This window comes from Ranitomeya variabilis, chromosome 1, assembly GCF_051348905.1.
Source record: "Ranitomeya variabilis isolate aRanVar5 chromosome 1, aRanVar5.hap1, whole genome shotgun sequence".
Classification (NCBI taxonomy): domain Eukaryota; kingdom Metazoa; phylum Chordata; class Amphibia; order Anura; family Dendrobatidae; genus Ranitomeya; species Ranitomeya variabilis.
In genome coordinates this window covers 95,404,234-95,421,211 of record NC_135232.1, presented here as the reverse complement: position 1 = coordinate 95,421,211, position 16,978 = coordinate 95,404,234, and the positions used below count along the sequence as shown (strand labels likewise).

General features: G+C 47.2%; 2 protein-coding genes across 5 annotated transcripts in view; one reads left to right on the top strand and one right to left on the bottom strand.

Moving 5' to 3' along the window:
- TRAPPC13 (trafficking protein particle complex subunit 13) overlaps positions 1-9,506 on the bottom strand; it is a 52,243-nt gene extending 42,737 nt beyond the window's left edge. For 3 of the 4 annotated variants that reach the window (XM_077286232.1, XM_077286242.1, XM_077286260.1), the window contains exon 1: positions 9,168-9,446. In XM_077286232.1, coding sequence (XP_077142347.1) covers positions 9,168-9,213 — 46 coding nt within the window. In that variant the 5' untranslated portion in view covers positions 9,214-9,446. Of the gene's footprint in view, positions 1-9,167 lie in introns of all 4 variants that reach the window. The other variant, XM_077286252.1, reaches the window with a different exon arrangement.
- Positions 9,507-9,726: 220 nt separating this feature from the next.
- Positions 9,727-16,978, top strand: part of TRIM23 (tripartite motif containing 23) — a 32,737-nt gene continuing 25,485 nt past the window's right edge. The window contains exons 1-3 of the mRNA XM_077286276.1: positions 9,727-9,879; positions 12,762-12,924; positions 15,442-15,563. Coding sequence (XP_077142391.1) covers positions 9,778-9,879; positions 12,762-12,924; positions 15,442-15,563 — 387 coding nt within the window. The 5' untranslated portion in view covers positions 9,727-9,777. The remainder of the gene's footprint in view (positions 9,880-12,761; positions 12,925-15,441; positions 15,564-16,978) is intronic.

Genomic DNA, 16,978 nt, shown 5'->3' with positions numbered 1-16,978 from the left:
CCCAGAGCTGCAGGTACCGGTCTGCAGGCAGTTTACAGGCACTCCAATACCAGCTCACTAATGTTGGGGCTGATCGCTTTCTTGGAGCTGAAGGGTTAAGGCCAATTTACACGAGTTGCCTGCAGCCATTAAAGGCCCTTTGATCAGCAGTCGTATACTGGCCTGTTTAGGCGGGCGGCCCCAAATTCTAAGAACACAGAACAATCGTGGAAAACTAGACCGGAGACTAGCCCTAGCCGCATGGTGAGTCCAAGAGGCAGCTCCACACCCCAATCCATTTGACTGATAGGTCTCTCCCTATTTACGCACACGTTGCTTGGGCAGCATGCACCAGATAACAATTTCCTTTAAAGAAGCGCTCCCATCAAAATTTGTATCCCCATAATGTATTGCATACATCATATTGCACTGTGTTCTTACAATTGCTCATTTTGCCTTTCTACCTTTCTAAGCTCTATATAGAAACAGGAGGTCAATTTTCCCTGTATGAGTCATGAGTTACCCAAAAGTCTCTGGCAGGAGGAGGAGGGAGCAGCTGGGTCAGGAGGTGAAGAGGGGAATGATAAATGCAGGGACAACAGACTTCCTGTTTCTATATAGGAGCAGAGAAAAACGGTAATTAGACATACCGGTAATTGTATTTCCAGGAATCCATCCTGACAGCACCATTGGAGGACGTCCTTCTTACCCTCAGTGGGACAGGAACAACAAGCGGTTAAAAGGATCCTCCCCACTCCACCCGTGATTTTCCAAGTACCACATCTGGATGGATGCAAAAAAAGAGTTTATTCAACAAATTTATACCAATGTTACATCACATTAGTTTATTAATACATCTTTGCAGTGGGAGGGAACTAGTAGTGCTGTCAGGATGGATTCCTGGAAATACAATTACCGGTATGTCTAATTACCGTTTCCAGTTCACCACCTGACAGCACCATTGGAGGAATACCAAAGAATGGAAAACTACGGTGGGACTACTGCATGTAATACTTTTCTACCAAAAGCTAATTGCTCTGACGAAAGATCTAGTTTATAATGTTTGGCAAAAGTAGAAAGTAGTCCAAGTTGCAGCCCTACAGATCTGCTCTGCTGAAGCTCCCCCTTTCTCTGCCCATGATGTAGCAATAGCTTGGGTCGAGTGGGCTCTAAGGGTATCTGGGGGATCCTTCCCCTGGACTGTATACGCTAGTTTTACAGTAGCCTTAATCCACCTAGCAATGGTTGACTTGGCTGCCTTACAACCTTAATTTGGTCCCCCATAAAAGGCTGGATTAAGTCTTAAGACTATTCTGTCGTCAAAGAACCGGAGGTACGGATCCTGAATGGATAGAGCCTGCATTTCCCCTAATCTCTTAGCTGAAGTGATGGCCACTAGAAAGGCTGTTTTAAAAGAGATTGGCTATGTCCATGTCCTCTGATAGTAAATATGGGGATCTGCACAGAGCATTAAGGACCAAATTTAGGTCCCAAGGAGGAGACAATTTCCTCACAAGAAGCCTCATTCTTTGTATGGCCCTAACAAATCTTGCTATCCATGGATGTGAGGCTAATGATGAGTCAAAAAACAAACTAAGGGCCAAAATCTGTTTAAATCCAAGCTGTAAAAAGTCAAGGATTTTAGGAATGTCTGGTTTTGAGGTATCTATAGGAGTCTCTCCTAGAAAGGAACAATACCGCTTCCAGATCTTGTTATAGATCGCTGGGGTTACCGGTTTCCTGCTTGCCTGCAGTGTGGTGATAACCTCTTCTGACAGGCCTCTGGCTCTTACAGTCAGGCGTTCAGGATGCAGGCAGAGAGCTGTAGTGAATCCGGATTGCTGTGTAAAACTGGACCTTGGGCACAGAAGGTCCTGCCTCTTCGGCAGGAGGATAGGTGTTTCTGTCGTCATTCTGGATAGAAGAGAAAACCAGCTCCTCTTGGGCCAAAATGGAACCACCAGGATTACAGTTGCTCTTGTATCTTCCTGAGTGTTCTTGGGATCAGAGGCAGGGGTGGAAAGGCGTACAGAAGACCTTCTCCCCAATGTTGAGACAGTGCGTCGACTCCCGCTGCTCCCTCTAGAGGATTGAGAGAGAAAAATGCTCTGGCGGCAAAGAGATCCACTAGAGGTGTCCCCCACCGCTGGCACAGATTGCTGAACACTTCTGGATTTAATTCCCATTCTCTGGGATCTACTGTAGTTCTGCTTAGGAAATCTGCTACCTGGTTTCTGGCACCCTCCAGGTGAACTGCTGAGATGGACCTGACGGATTTTTCTGCCCATCTGAAAATCTGGTCTGCCAAGTGTTGTAGAGATGGATGTCTTGGCCCTCCCTGGTGCCTTAGAAATGCCACTGCTGTTACATTGTCGGACAGAATCCTCACGTGTCTGTCTCTGACCAGAGACTGGGCCTGGTAGAGCACTTTCCAAATTGCACACAGTTCTCTGAAGTTTGATGACTTGGCTGATACTTCTGGACTCCACTTCCCCTGGTAGTATGTCCTTCCTATGTGCCCGCCCCATCCGTACTGACTGGCGTCTGTGGTAACAGTGACACAGGGATAGAGGATCCATGGAACTCCCACCTTCAGGTTTTCCGGGACGGTCCACCAGGTTAGGGACTTCTTTACCGAAGGAGAAAGAACCGTCTTCTTCTCCAGAGAATTTTGCCTTCTGTTCCAAGATTTCAAGATTTGCTTTTGTAACCCCCGTGAGTGAAATTGGCTCCATTTCACACAGGGAATACAGGCCGTCATTAAGCCTAGGATTCTTATTGCTTCCCTTATAGAGGGAGTGCTTTTCCTGAACTGGTATATGTTCTTGATTAGCGACATCTGTCTTTCCTCTGGTAAAAAAGATGTTCTGGTGTTGGAATCTAATATGACCTCCAAAAATTTTATTCTGGAATTTGGAACTAGGCATGACTTTTCGTAATTCACAATCCACCCCAGATCTTGTAGAATGGAGAGTGTGAAGTCGCGGTCGATTTTGAGAAGTTTCTCGGACCTCGCCATTATCAAAAAGTCGTCCAGGTATGGTACTATGGCAATACCTTGATTCCTTAGATAGGCGACTACTTCTGACATTAGTTTGGTAAATAGCCCTGGGGCCGAGGCTAGGCCGAATGGGAGACACTTGAATTGAAAGTGATAAACTACCTCTCTGTTCGTCAGGGCGAATCTCAGGAATTTTTGGTAACAAGCGTGTATTGGGACATGGTAGTATGCACTCTTTAGATCCAAGGTGCACATCACCATGTTCTTGTCTATGAGAGGAATTGTGGACTTTATGGACTCCATCCTGAATTTCCTGAACCTTAGCCATTTGTTCAGGGGTTTCAGATATATAATCGTCCGGGAGTCCCGATGGTTTTTTTTTTATTGAAAATGTGAATAATGGCCCTAGCCTTTCTCTGAAATGGGTACTGGGACAATTGCTTCTATTTCTAACAACTCCTGGATGTCTGGCCACAGAGTTTAAGAGGGGAGAAGATCTGGTTATTACGAACCTTTCTGGAGGAGGACTAGTGAATTCTAATTTGTAACCGTGAGCAATCACCTGCAGAATCCAAGGGTTTTTGGATATTTTCTGCCAACCCCCAGAAACCTTGTAATCGACCTCCCACTCTAATGTCATATATTCGGTTTCCCTGAGCCTGATCCTTGGAAGATGGAGTCTCTACCTTTTCCACCTTTGGGATAGGACCATCTCCCAGTCTTCCCTTTCCCCCTGTAGTCTGTCTTCTGACTAGGCCGGGATCTACGAAAGGGCTGGTATTTTTTAGTATTTTCCTCAGGGAACCCTTTCTTTTTGTCTGAGGCTTTTTCTAATATGTCGTCTAGAATAGGCCCAAACACTTTACCCCCTGAAAACGGAATACCACAAAGTTTATTCTTTGACTGAATATCGCCTGCCAAGTTTTTAGCCAGATTGCTCTTCTGGCTGCATTGGATAAAGATTCACTTCTGGCGGCAAATCGTACTGATTCCGCCAAAGCGTCCGCCATAAAGCCTGTTGCCAGCTTTAGTAATGGTAGGGATTTGAGGATAACATCTCTAGAAGTTTTAGCCCTGAGATGTTCTTCCAGATCGTCCATCCACAAATGCATGGACCGGGCTACTGAGGTTGCTGCTATATAGCGCGTATTATTGCAGCCGAGGATTCCCAAGTTCTCCTCAACAGTCCATCTGCTTTGCGATCCATCGGATCCTTCAGAGAGGAGTCTTCGAACGGAATCGCCGTCTTCTTTGCCACTTTTGCTAATGGCACATCTATCTTAGGAACTTCATCCCAAACCTTTATATCATCTGGATTATAAGGTAAACGGAGTCTAAAGTCTCTAGGTACCACTAGCCTTTTCTCCGCCTCCTGCCGTTCCTCTAATATCATGGAACGGATATGATTATTAACCGGGAAAACTTTTGTGAGTTGAGCATGCAGACCGCCAAACATCTCATCTTGGATTGAGGTTTCCTCCTGAGTGTCCTGTAACTGCATGGTATTACGTACTGCATGTAGGAGTTCATCCGTATCTGCTGCCGAGAAGAGATATTTCTTTCCTCTTCCTAATGGTTCTTCCCTTTCTTCTTGATCTGACCCTTCCGTATCTTCTTGGTCAGAAGAAGGGCTGGACTCCCTTGGTCTTTTCCGCGATGTTTGCGGTTCTGTCTGGCTGGTCTGGGGAAGATTCAGGCTCGAGATGGATGCCTGAACCTCCTGACGTATCATTGCTCTCATATTAGTTAATAACGAAGTCTGTTCTTCGCAGACAATCTTAGATGTGCATGATTTGCAGAGCCGTTTCCGACAGTTCTCAGGAAATCTAGCTGTGCAAATGGGACATTTATTCTTCCCAGCCTTTTTCTTTTCAGGTGCGGGGTTGGGAGGCTCTCCCCAAAATATACAGAAATCACCGAATTGGGGGGGGGGTTAGGGAATAGTCAGGAGGCATTGTAGCATGGCTTTAAATAGCCTACTCACTTGCCCCTGTGACAGCTCTGGCGGATTCCTCCATTATAACAGTACAATAGCCGGGTGCTCCTTATCAGGATGGCCGGCGGCACCTAATCCATATACCTTTTATATTGTTTTTTACCTGGTTGATCCTGCCCTCCTTACCGCGTCCCACGCGGTCTGACCGTGCTGGAAGGCCTCTCCTGAGGCCGTCGCCGTTGCTGGCATCCTCTGTCCGGCGCTCGTCGCAACCGGAAGTGACACGGCCGTCGGCCGGAAGGGACGCGGCTGCAGGTCCTGGAGCCAGCAGCGGCTGCCGCGCTGAGAGCACTCGCCGGGAATGGACGTGGCCGCGTTGCTGGGATCGACCGCCGTCTGGTGATGGTCCCCGCATACACCCCCCAGCAAACAGGTGCCCGGACCGAGAGCCCCCAGTATGGAGGAACGGATCCGATCCCAGGAGCAGCGCTACACTGGGGAGGCTGAGGGACCCCCCATCGCAGGTATCAGCCGCAAATGTCTTGCGGCAGGGAAGGGAAAGGCTGGGCCCCCCAATCCCTACCATCTGCACAGCACCATGGGAGGGATACGCTTGCCGTTCCTATCCACAGTGGGACAGGAAAAACACTGGTGGGTGGAGTGGGGAGGGTCCTTTTAACCGCTTGTTGTTCCTGTCCCACTGACGGTAAGAAGGATGTCCTCCAATGGTGCTGTCAGGCGGTGAACTGGAAAGAAGAATTATCTGGGTAGAAAGGCAAAATGAGCAGTTGCAAGTACACAGTGCTATATAATATGATGACTGCAATATATTAAGAGGGTAAAACTTTGATGGAGGAGGAGGGCTTCTATAAATGCTACAGACCTATGGTGACTAAGTTGCAAGTGACTTATTGTACAGCAAAGTACAACATATTTCTACTGAATGTTAGTACATAACGGAAGAGACCCCAGGACATAGGCAGAGATTGTATGAGATTAGAAGAAAAAGGTGCGGCTCTTATTTTACCATCACCCCTTTTCCCGTAGGCGGTCCCAGGTACTCTAACTCTGCCTTTAATCACATTTAGTTGCATAAGGTCAAAGGTCAGTTTACATGGACCGACTGGCATGACCATGAATTTTACTGATCAGCGGTCATTATCCTGATTACACAGGAAGAGCAGAGTCACTGACGCACACTGAGCTAGCTGTACTCGCTGGCTGTGCACACAGGCTGCCATAGTTCTCCACAGTGCGAATCCCACCTACTCACAATGATGCACTGCCCAGAACGATCACCTTTTGCACTACACAAAAGATCATTTCATCTTTTCAAAGAGTGTTTTGGTGCACCCTTGGCCAAAATAGTCCATTGCCCCTTCCTGCAAGTTATCTCTGGCCTCCTTCTCCATGATTGACAGCTCGGCATTACAGGAAGGGCAGAGATAGATGGAAAACAAGTAGGTGGGAAGGCTGCAGTGAACGGCTTGGCCCTGCCAATGGTGCACAAAGCGCATGTGCTTGCTGTGAACAGTCATTTTGTACTGAGAGTCCAATCACACATCAGTATTTGGTCAGGATTTTTCATCAACGTTTATATGCCAACACCAGGAGTGGACGTTACAGAGAAAAACTATTCTTGAAAGACTGACCCCGTCCTGTGTTTTGAAGACACCCCTGGTTTTGGCACACAAATACTGATGTGTGTATAAAGCCCAAGACTAAGGATAAGTGGTGTCTCCGGATGAGCCATGCCGCTCCTCAGATAAGGAACGTGACCACATTCATTAATGAAACTTGCTTTCTTGCAATTATTTCAGAACTGTAATTTTTTATTTTTTTTTTTAAATCCAAACCAAACCTATCACCGGGTTACATGCAAGTAATACTGAAGCCATTGCAGGGAAAGCCGTGTGTGACTGGCAACCAAACATCCGACACGGATGGATTCTTCACAAAAAAAAAAAAAACATTCGATGCCAATAGATGTGAAGTTTCAATTCAACACCGTGATCAATAGGATGCGAGACACAGGACGCCGTGTATCCTGCAGCACAGTGAGAAAAACACTAGGGATTCAGCGAATTACATCAAATAGAACGTCAAACTAAGGAACTGTCACACAACCCCAATATTACAAGTCCCGCAAATTATGCAAAAGTGTTTTATCACATGCATTCCTTTTTTGCTACTTAGGATAAAAATGTGACAGGATTAGAGACTTCTCGGTAGAGTTGGACTCAGACAAATGACCGAATAACTTGGACAAGTGCTTCCTGTTTAGACCAATAGCACTTATCTCTATGTTATTTTATGGGGTTGTACAAGTCTTAATTTTTTTTATTCTTCACATGTGGGACACTTCGACCACACTCCGACCATTTCTCAAATGTGGAGAAAACCGTTGTCTACACTTGCACTTAGATGCTGCAACGTTCTGATCTAGTGCGATTTGCATTAGCACAATTTATTGCTGCGATACCTGATGGGCGACAGCTGTCTCCAGACTCACAGGACCATTACGGTGTCTGTTCCCGTGTTCTCTATGGGGAGAGCAGTGTAACGCCCGCCATACACATTAGATGGCTGTCGTCCGGCTCTCCCATACACAGGAGTGTTCATTCGGCCGAGTGCTCCTGTGTGCTCTATGGGAGTCGCTGCCTGACAAGTCTAGCAGTGGCTCATCTCAGGAAAAAGATTGGCGGTCCGAAATCAGACATACCAGATCGATATTTCCACCTACAATAAATTGTATGAGGCTCTCACAGCATCAGCAATATCTGCAAGCTCGGGTGACTTAGTCTAATGCAGCGTTTCCAAAACTCCAGGCCTCACGGCCCACCAACATATTTTCAGGATTCCCTTAGCATTGCACAGGTCGGAGAACCTGCAGCAGTTTCTGATACCTTGATAGTAATTTCATAACCAATGCAAAACTAAGGAAATCCTGAAAACATGACATGTTGGGGGCCGTGAGGACTGGAGTTTGGGAAACACTGATCCAATGATCCAGAGAGAACAAGCGCTCTGCCGTACACCTACTGGAGGTAGACTTAATAGACTATACCTGGGTGTCTGCCTCCAGCAGGCGCATACACCCAAAAATGATACTCGCCAGAGCCCACATTAGCTCTATCCACATCATTATAGTCTACAGCCCCATGTGTCCGAATTCTGGTTTGCGGGGCGTTCGGATGTAAACTCCATCGGGACCATAGAATGGCTGCCTGAGCACAATGTATGATGCACAGCGCACACTCTGTCGCACCATTATAGTCTGTGGCCCCGTTGCTGCGTACGTCTGACTCACGTTTTGTGAGGAGGTTCGGATGCAGGCTCTGATGGGACCATAGAATGGCTGCCTGAGCACAATGTGAAAGCACCGAGCGTCTGCCCCCAGTAGGCGCATGCGCCTTAAAATGATGCACAGCAGAGCGCACACTCACTCTGTCGCACCATTATAGTCTGTAGCCCCGTCGGCGCGTACGTCTGACTCGCAGTTTGTGAGGAGGTTCGGATGCAGGCTCTGATGGGACCATAGAATGGCTGCCTGAGCACAATGTGAAAGCACCGAGCGTCTGCCCCCAGTAGGCGCTTGCGCCTTAAAATGATGCACAGCAGAGCGCACACTCACTCTGTCGCACCATTATAGTCTGTGGCCCCGTCGGCGCGTACGTCTGACTCACGTTTTGTGAGGATGTTCGGATGCAGGCTCCGACAGGCCCCCGAGCGCGTACTAGATGCAATGTGAACGCACCCGGACATATACAAGATGCTTAAAGGGTTGTCCAGGATTTTAAAACCATGGCCGATTTCCTTCTCACACAGCGCCACTCCTGCTGTGAAGTTTGTCTGGTATTGTGATTCATCTCCATTGAAGTGAATGGAGCAGAGCTGCAGCACTCCACACCCAGCACGGTCAGGCTGACAGAAAGCAGCCATGTTCTTCTAGTCCTGGAAAACCCCTTTCAATATTATTACAGTCCTGGACAACTCCCAGCCTCCTGCTGACTGGGGAAGGAGGATGGGAGCTGTCATTTATGAAAATTAGTCAAAAAATGTATCTGGCTTCTCCACAGCAACCACCGCAGTGCCTGACAGAAGAGGCTCCAGCTGCTCCCATCTCCTAGCATTTGCTTCATGCCCAATATTCAAGAGTCATAACAACTACAGGAAGTGGACTCCAGACCGACCCCGGCTCAGCCTGCGCCCACCCAAGTGCTCAGACCTCCCCCCCACCCGCCTCTGTACCTTTAAGGGCTAGTAAGTGCTCCTGTTTAGGCTGGTTGACGTCCATGGCGCCTACAACGTCTATAACCACGGCTAACACTCCTAGACGGCTTCTCTACGGGTCCTCTCAGGGAACAAAATTATTTCCTCCGCAAGATGAGACTCCGGCGTGTGACGTCACCAGTGCGGCGCTCGGATCACGTGACCTTCCTTTTCCTTATAATAAAATATTAAACAGCCGTCAAATCACGTACAATACTGTAACAGCCATCACATGACACACCGGCGACATGTAAGCGCAACAAAGGCAGCATTACATCCCCTATATAACTGACGTTGCTTATTGCCCACACTAAAGATGGCCGCCACTCGGTGCCGTCTATTTTATATAGTTGTGCAATCACTGGCAGAATTTGGATCGAACCATCACTACATGGGGGGCGGGAGGTAATTCATTGTAATTTCGCTTATACCTTTTGGAAAATAAAATTACATTACTTCTTAGATAAAATTATTTTACAGGGAGGTGATTTATTTTCATAGTTAGCTGTAAATTTTACATATGTATCTCTCGGTGTTCTCCGTTACCCTCCCCCCCCCCGCCGGTGCGTTGGAACTGCCAGCTGCCACTATGGCCGTGGCTGCAGCCGCAGCAGCAAACAGACACGGCTCAGCAGGCAGGATGGAAGGTAGCAGCAGGCAGAGCCGGGTGGGCCCCGGAGGAGCAGTGAAGGTGAGCGGGGGCCGGAGGGACGGGTGTGCGGTGTGACGGCCTCCTGCTGGGGGGATGGCGACCACAGGGGCCGGAGCGCGTCTGCCCTGCAGCGCCCACACTGCGCCTGTGTGTACGGTGCTGACACCGGCGGATGTGGCTGCACCGGAGCCGGGAGGCTGCAGAGTCCCCTCAGTGTGCGACATAACCCCCGGGTGTGATGTGACCCTTCATTTCTCATCACTGCTGTCTCCTCCATCCCATTAGGTCCCTCCGGGTGCTGCTGCAGTCACGCTTGTGCCCTGGCCTCTGCTTGTGCCCTGGCCTCTGCTTGTGCCTCTGCACATTTCACCAGCTCCAATAAAGCCAGCATTGGCTCTTAAGTTAAACCTGCTGTTCTGCAGAGTATTTTTCTTCCAAACATATAGGGCCTCTTATTACTTTTTAGTTTGTCTTAGAGGAGGTGTACATGACAGGCTAATAGGGTACAGCAGCCTAGAGACCTGCACCTCCATGAAAATTAAGTTAATCTGCCGGTAGGATCAAACCCCCCCCCCCCCCCAAGCCATCTATATGGGCATGTAGGTTATAGGCAGATAAATATAATAATTTAATATCTGTGACGTCTTTTTTCATAGAAATCCATGTTTCTTACTATGTAAATGAGCTGTTAACACCATGTTGCGGCCAGCTTCTGTGTGCGTCGGTACAATTGTGCAGACACCAAACATGTGTAGTGGTTTTCCTTCTTCTGTATTTAGTAGCCCTTTAGGTGACTTGAGCTGTGCCCGTCTGTGCTGTACATGGAGTATCAGCGCTTTATAGTGACAATCGCAAATGCCTGATAAACATTGTCTTTTACAAGGGTATCTTAGTGACAGGCATGGGAGTCTTCAGCAGACCCTCGGTTGTCTGCAACCCATCAGCGCTTTGTGATCACATCATGTGTGCTGATTGCATGGAATGACTCCCCTCTTGCCAATGCAGGTGTCAATGACTGCGGGCTCTGCTCCGCCTGCTCTTGTTAAAAGCACGTGACGGATGATTAAGGCTATGTGCACACGTTGCAGATTAGGCTTAGGAATTTCTGGTGCGGATTCTGTCTCTCCTGGCAGAAAACGCACCTGCGTTTTTTTTGTGTGTTTTTGCTGCGGTTTTCTTGCAGATTTGCTGCATTTTTTACCCCTGCGGTTTTCTATAATGGAATGGGTACAAAAAAACGCTGCAGATTCACAAAAAAGTGACATGCTACTTTTAAACCGCAGCGGATTTTCCGCAAACTGTGCACAGCATTTTTTTTTCTCATTGATTTACATTGTACTGTAAATCAATTGTGGATCTGCAGCGTTTCTGCACCTCAAAAAAACGCTGCGGATCCGCAGAGAATCCGCAATGTGTGCACATACCCTAAACCAGCCATTACCTGCTGGGAGAGATGCAGGCTCGGTGTACGAGCCCGTTTCTGAGGCAGGGAGTAAGACACATGAGGGGTTATGTTGTGAAGGGGTTAAGATCTATATCCGGGCACAGTTGTCCCAGAGAATCTGCCTCCAGAGCTTTTCATAGAAAGGTGGCACTACTAGTGTGATATGTAACGGCTGCTCTCTGATCTCAGTGCAGAGCTGTGTGTGATAATACCTGACATCTGCAGCTTCCATCTCACAGGCAGACAGGGCTGTATAATACAGCAGAGCTGTGGGAGCTGCAGCAAATGTGTTTGTAAAAAGACAAAGTTCAGTTCTGTAAGGCGATGTGCACACACTGCGGATTTGCCTGCGGATCCACAGTGGATTGGCCGCTGCAGATTCGCAGCAATCTTCCTTCAGGTTTACAGTACCATGTAAATCTATGGAAACCAAATCTGCTGTGCCCATGCTGCTGAAAATACTCCCAGAAACACTGCATTGTATTTTCCGCAGCATGTCAATTCTTGGTGAGGATTCCGCAGTGTTTTACACCTGTTCCTCAATAGGAATCTGCAGGTGTAAAACCGCAGGTGAAATCTGTGTAAAATGCAGTGCATGTTTTGCCTGTGGATTTTTCAAAAACGGTGCGGAGAAATCCACACACGAATCTGCAACGTGTGAACATAGCCTTAGTTACAGGTCTCACACTGGTAACTCCTCCTTTCATTTAAAATAATCTCTGGAGGCTGATTCTCAAGGAGATCAGTGTCCAGGCCATAGTCAACAAACAAAGAACAAAGAAAAACCTGGATTTCTCTGGAATTAAACATTGGACAGCAGATATCACGGTATCATTTTACTCAGCTTCCTATGACCTACATACCCATATAGACAGCTTGGGAGGGCTGATTGTACTGCCAAATGCCCCTCAACATGAAATAAGGTCCCAGATCCCTGGACTGAAGGGGGGGGGGGGGGGGAGGAGGGGGGGTGAATAACCCAAAATACTCAGAGCAGAGGGAATAAAACAAGGTTAAAAAAAAAATGATTCTTCCTAAGAGGTTGACTGAGGTCTCCTGACTTTCTGCTGGTATCTGCATTGTGGTGATCGGTGCATTCTCTGGTCCTGTACAGGCAGCTCCTGGCTACAGAAGATGGCTAGACTCGGCAATCTCCCCAGCTTCAGAGCAGCATTTATCGGGAAGGGATCATAAGCACATTTTTGGCCACCTCTGGCCGGCAATAGTGGCTGGCTTATTGGGTAATGAGCAGAAAACTAAACTCTCTATTCTTGAGGGGTGTTAAAAACTTTTAAGATGCAAAATATCTATATAGCTCCCCTCTTGGTTCAGCTTGATATTGGGACATTTGACTCCCATATAGTAATGTGGATAAATTGCTGCCTTGGATTATTTCCTACTGTGACTAATATTCCAATGGCCCCCCCCTTCACCTCCGATCTCTTCACTATTTGAGTTTGTCGTCTGGTTTCTTTAGGTTCTGGAGTGTGGAGTCTGTGAAGATGTCTTCAGTCTGCAAGGGGACAAGGTGCCGCGTTTGCTTCTGTGTGGCCACACGGTCTGCCATGACTGCCTGACACGTCTGCCTCTACACGGCAGAGCGATACGCTGCCCATTTGACCGGCAGGTTACTGAGCTAGGTAAATAAAATGCATCCTGTTCTAATCACCTGCAGAATGGCTGCTTCGTTGTGGATCTATCACCAGACTTCAGAATACAAACTACCATAAATACATTTAAATTCTTAGACCTGATAAGGCTGGTATACTAACTTTGCAAATCCATGTCAGAATTCCTAAAAAAAACAAAACCCTGATCTAGTATGAATGTCATGTGTGGGTACAGTATAGACAGCGAGGTATATTCTACTTACCAGTGGCTGATGGTGCTGAGCCCACAAGGAGTGTTTGCATTATGGTTCTGTCTGGTTAGTAATGCCTTCCTGTATGATGGGAAGGTTTCCCGCCTGGTCAGGGGGCATCAGGGGGAACCCATGTGCTAATGGGCGAGGGTATAGTGGCAGAGGCTTGTACTGTGGATGCGCTACATGGACAGGATCTGCTAGATGTTACTTTGAATTTTTAGCCAAACTCAATAAGGTCCCTCTGGACCTGCCCTCTACCTCCGAGGCAAGGAGCGATTGCCATTTTTGGATGCAATAATGGTAACCTGGGTATCCAGATGTAGAGAAAATCCAGTGGCGATTCCAACGGGCTAGTATTTTGGTTCTGTAAAAACTGCATAGTCTTTCAGACTGTAGTCACGGCGGTCAGCGATCACTGTCAATCAGAAGTGTAGAAGGGGCCCAATATGCACGTCCGCAAAGAATGACAAGTCTGCCACTCTGTGACTCATGGCCGGCCAATCGCTTACATACACCGTCCCACCTGTTTGTTCCCCCCATTTGATTGACAGCTCTGGCTTTGTAGAACCAGAGAAGGGTGGAGATGGCGGTGGGGGAAGAGACAAGCCAATGAGAAGCTTTATATAAATGATTGGCCCCACATGATGCGCCTGTACTTGGATTGGACCTTTATTCTGTGATGACAGTTTCAAATAATGAAACCATTTAAAAAAAATAAATAAATTTGGAATCATACCCTCTTAAACTAGGACAAGTACCTAAAGGAGGACTAACCCTTTAAGAAGCAGGATGGGGAGCAACTTTTTTTTTTTTTAATATAGAACTTTCACTTTTTTGATTGTCTGCACCTTCTAATAAATATTGGCCCATCTCTTCATCCATGAGGCAGGCCCTCTGCCCAGACCCACAGGTCACATACAGGACTGGTAAGTGCACATTCCCTGTAATGCCCCTAGGGAAAGCCCGTTCTCTCCTCACCAGGCTTGAGGTGATGTCCTGGAGGGAGACGCTCATGAAGATGTACACACTTATCAGGAGCGGCTAACAAGTGGTGACCATCGGTGGAGTTACTCTCGCTGCGTCCCCCCGTTCCTGCTCCTTCCACTTTGGTGGGAGAAACATAGGTGAAAATGGCAAGCCGCAAGATCTTATAACTTCTCAGTTGCACACACATTTTGTGACACTTTTAATGCCATTTATGCAAAAATCCTGGATATTGCTCTGAATCAGGACCATAATGTATTACATACATTCCTGTCAAAATTGGAGCTTGGGATCTTAAAGGTGCAGATGTGCTCAATAAAAGGCCACCTGACCACTTATTTACATCAATGCAAGATTTCCTGCCATGGATCGGTGCTCGGCCTCTGCTCCCCGCCTGACACCTGACCCTGGTTCTGCACTTGATCTCAATCTGAGTTTGCAGCTTCTCTATGATGTGAGACATGGAGGGGCTATGACTGATAAAGAAGGAAATTAGCAGGCATGGATCCCAAGGGGAGGGCAGGAAGAACACAGGTGGCATGACTATAGCCGTGCCCCCTGACCGCAAACCAAATAGAAGATGGTATCAGGGTGGTGGTTGTCAAAAGCAAGCTTCAGATGCCCCCCCCCCCCCATAACAAATGTGAAACTTTCATTATTGCATTCATAAAACTCCAGTGTAACAAAATTTAACTTTAATCGGTAAGCCATGCAATGAAATTTAAAGAACGTATTCTAATCTGCTCTACACTTAGTTTTTCAGTCACTGCAAACTTGCAGAAAATACAATAAGAAGCAATCATATTTACCTGAAGATGGTACCATAGCAGTTAGCCATGCTAGAAAACTTTTTTGAAGGGGGAAGAATTTCTATCCCAACATGTGGCAAGTGTAAGAATGTTAGCAAATGCCTCCAATTAGAAATGTAGTATAGTTCTTCTGATTTGCGATGTCGCTTTCCTCATGTGCAGGCATTGCAGGACCTTGGGTATCACCATGGTGACGACCACTGATATAGTGACAGTTAGCTAGTTGCTAGTGGTTGTAACCATGGATAGCGAAGGTCCTGCAATGCCTGCACAAGAGGAAATAGACATGGTGAATCAGAAGAACTATACTACATTTGTAAATGGAGGCATTTGCTAATAATCTTAAACTTGCCATGTGTTGGCATAGGATCTTGGAGATGGGAATGGCCCTTTTTAAGCCATTACATTATAAGAATATGTTGTCTAGTGCTCATTGACAAATTCTCTGAATTTCAGGTTTCTAGTTGAGATTCTAACTTTTCTTTCTACTTTATGAACAGGAGACTCTGGCGTTTGGGGACTAAAGAAAAACTTTGCTCTCTTGGAACTGCTGGAACGACTCCAAAATGGTGCAAGTGGCCAGAGTGGAGCCTCCGAAGAGGCGGTAGGAGGGTATGGAGAGGTAGGCCTCACCTACTGCTGTCACAAAATTATTACTTATTATTTTTTTTAAACACTCTTCCACAAAATGTCATCTTATGTCCAGACTACTAGTGTTGGCCATAATCTGCTGTATTGTAACACCAGTGATGGCAGGAGCACAAGGCTAGGCTGGACCATGTTCTCATCACATCACTCTTGCTTGGCGCATACTGCTGTGAATGACGGAGATCACCCCTATCCTGCTGCATAATCACTGGGTGTCAGACGGCTGCCTGTTTCCTTTTTGTAAAATAACATAATACATACTGCCTAGTGGTGCCATTCAGTGATACTCCCAGTGATCATGTGCCAGAGCAATCAGCGCTGGCTTCTCTCCTTCCTCCTGATCTGTGCAATCTGTCCATGGGCGAAGAAGGCCAGCGCTGTTTGTCCTGGTGTATGATCCATGTGGACAGTGTTATTCAATCCACCTGAATGGCAGCAAGTATGTTATTTTACAAAAGGGGAAACCTAGGGAGTTGTCGGGTGGGGAAGCAAATCGCTGCAAAAAAAAAATTGGTATCTGTCCAATTTGATCAATAATGCATGCTAGATTTGCCCTGCACAGTATGTGTAAAAAAAAATAAATAAATAAGTATGTGTGTGTATATATGTGTATCTGTATCCTACAATACTACTCCAGTTGTGGTTGGTACAAAAAAAATTCAGCTTGTTACACAAACGAGGCCACATACATCCCTGTACCTGGAAGAACAAGAGGTGGTGTAATGTAAGCTCTTGGTACGGTCACACCCGCTGTCCTACAGAGTAAAGGTAAGGCCCCGTCTCACATAGCGATTTACCAACGATCACAACCAGCGATACGACCTGGCCGTGATCGTTGGTAAGTTGTTGTGTGGTCGCTGGGGAGCTGTCACACAGACAGCTCTCTCCAGCGACCAACGATCAGGGGAACGACTTCGGCATCATTGAAACTGTCTTCAACGATGCCGAAGTCCCCCTGCAGCACCCGGGTAACCAGGGTAAACATCGGGTTACTAAGTGCAGGGCCGCGCTTAGTAACCCGATGTTTACCCTGGTTACCAAAAAAAACAAACAGTACATACTCGCCTTTCGGTGTCCCTCGCCGTCTGCTTCCTGCTCTGACTGAGCCGCCGTACAGTGAGAGCAGAGCGCAGCGGTGACGTCACTGCTGTAATCTGCTCTCACTTTCCGGCCGGCAGTCAGTCAGAGCAGGAAGCAGACGCCGGGGGACCTGACGGACATCAGATGGTGAGTATGTACTGTTTGTTTTTTTTTTTACATTTACGCTGGTAACCAGGGTAAACATCGGGTTACTAAGCGTGGCCCTGCGCTTAGTAACCCGATGTTTACCCTGGTTACCAGTGAAGACATCGCTGGATCGGTGTCACACACACCGATTCAGCGATGTCA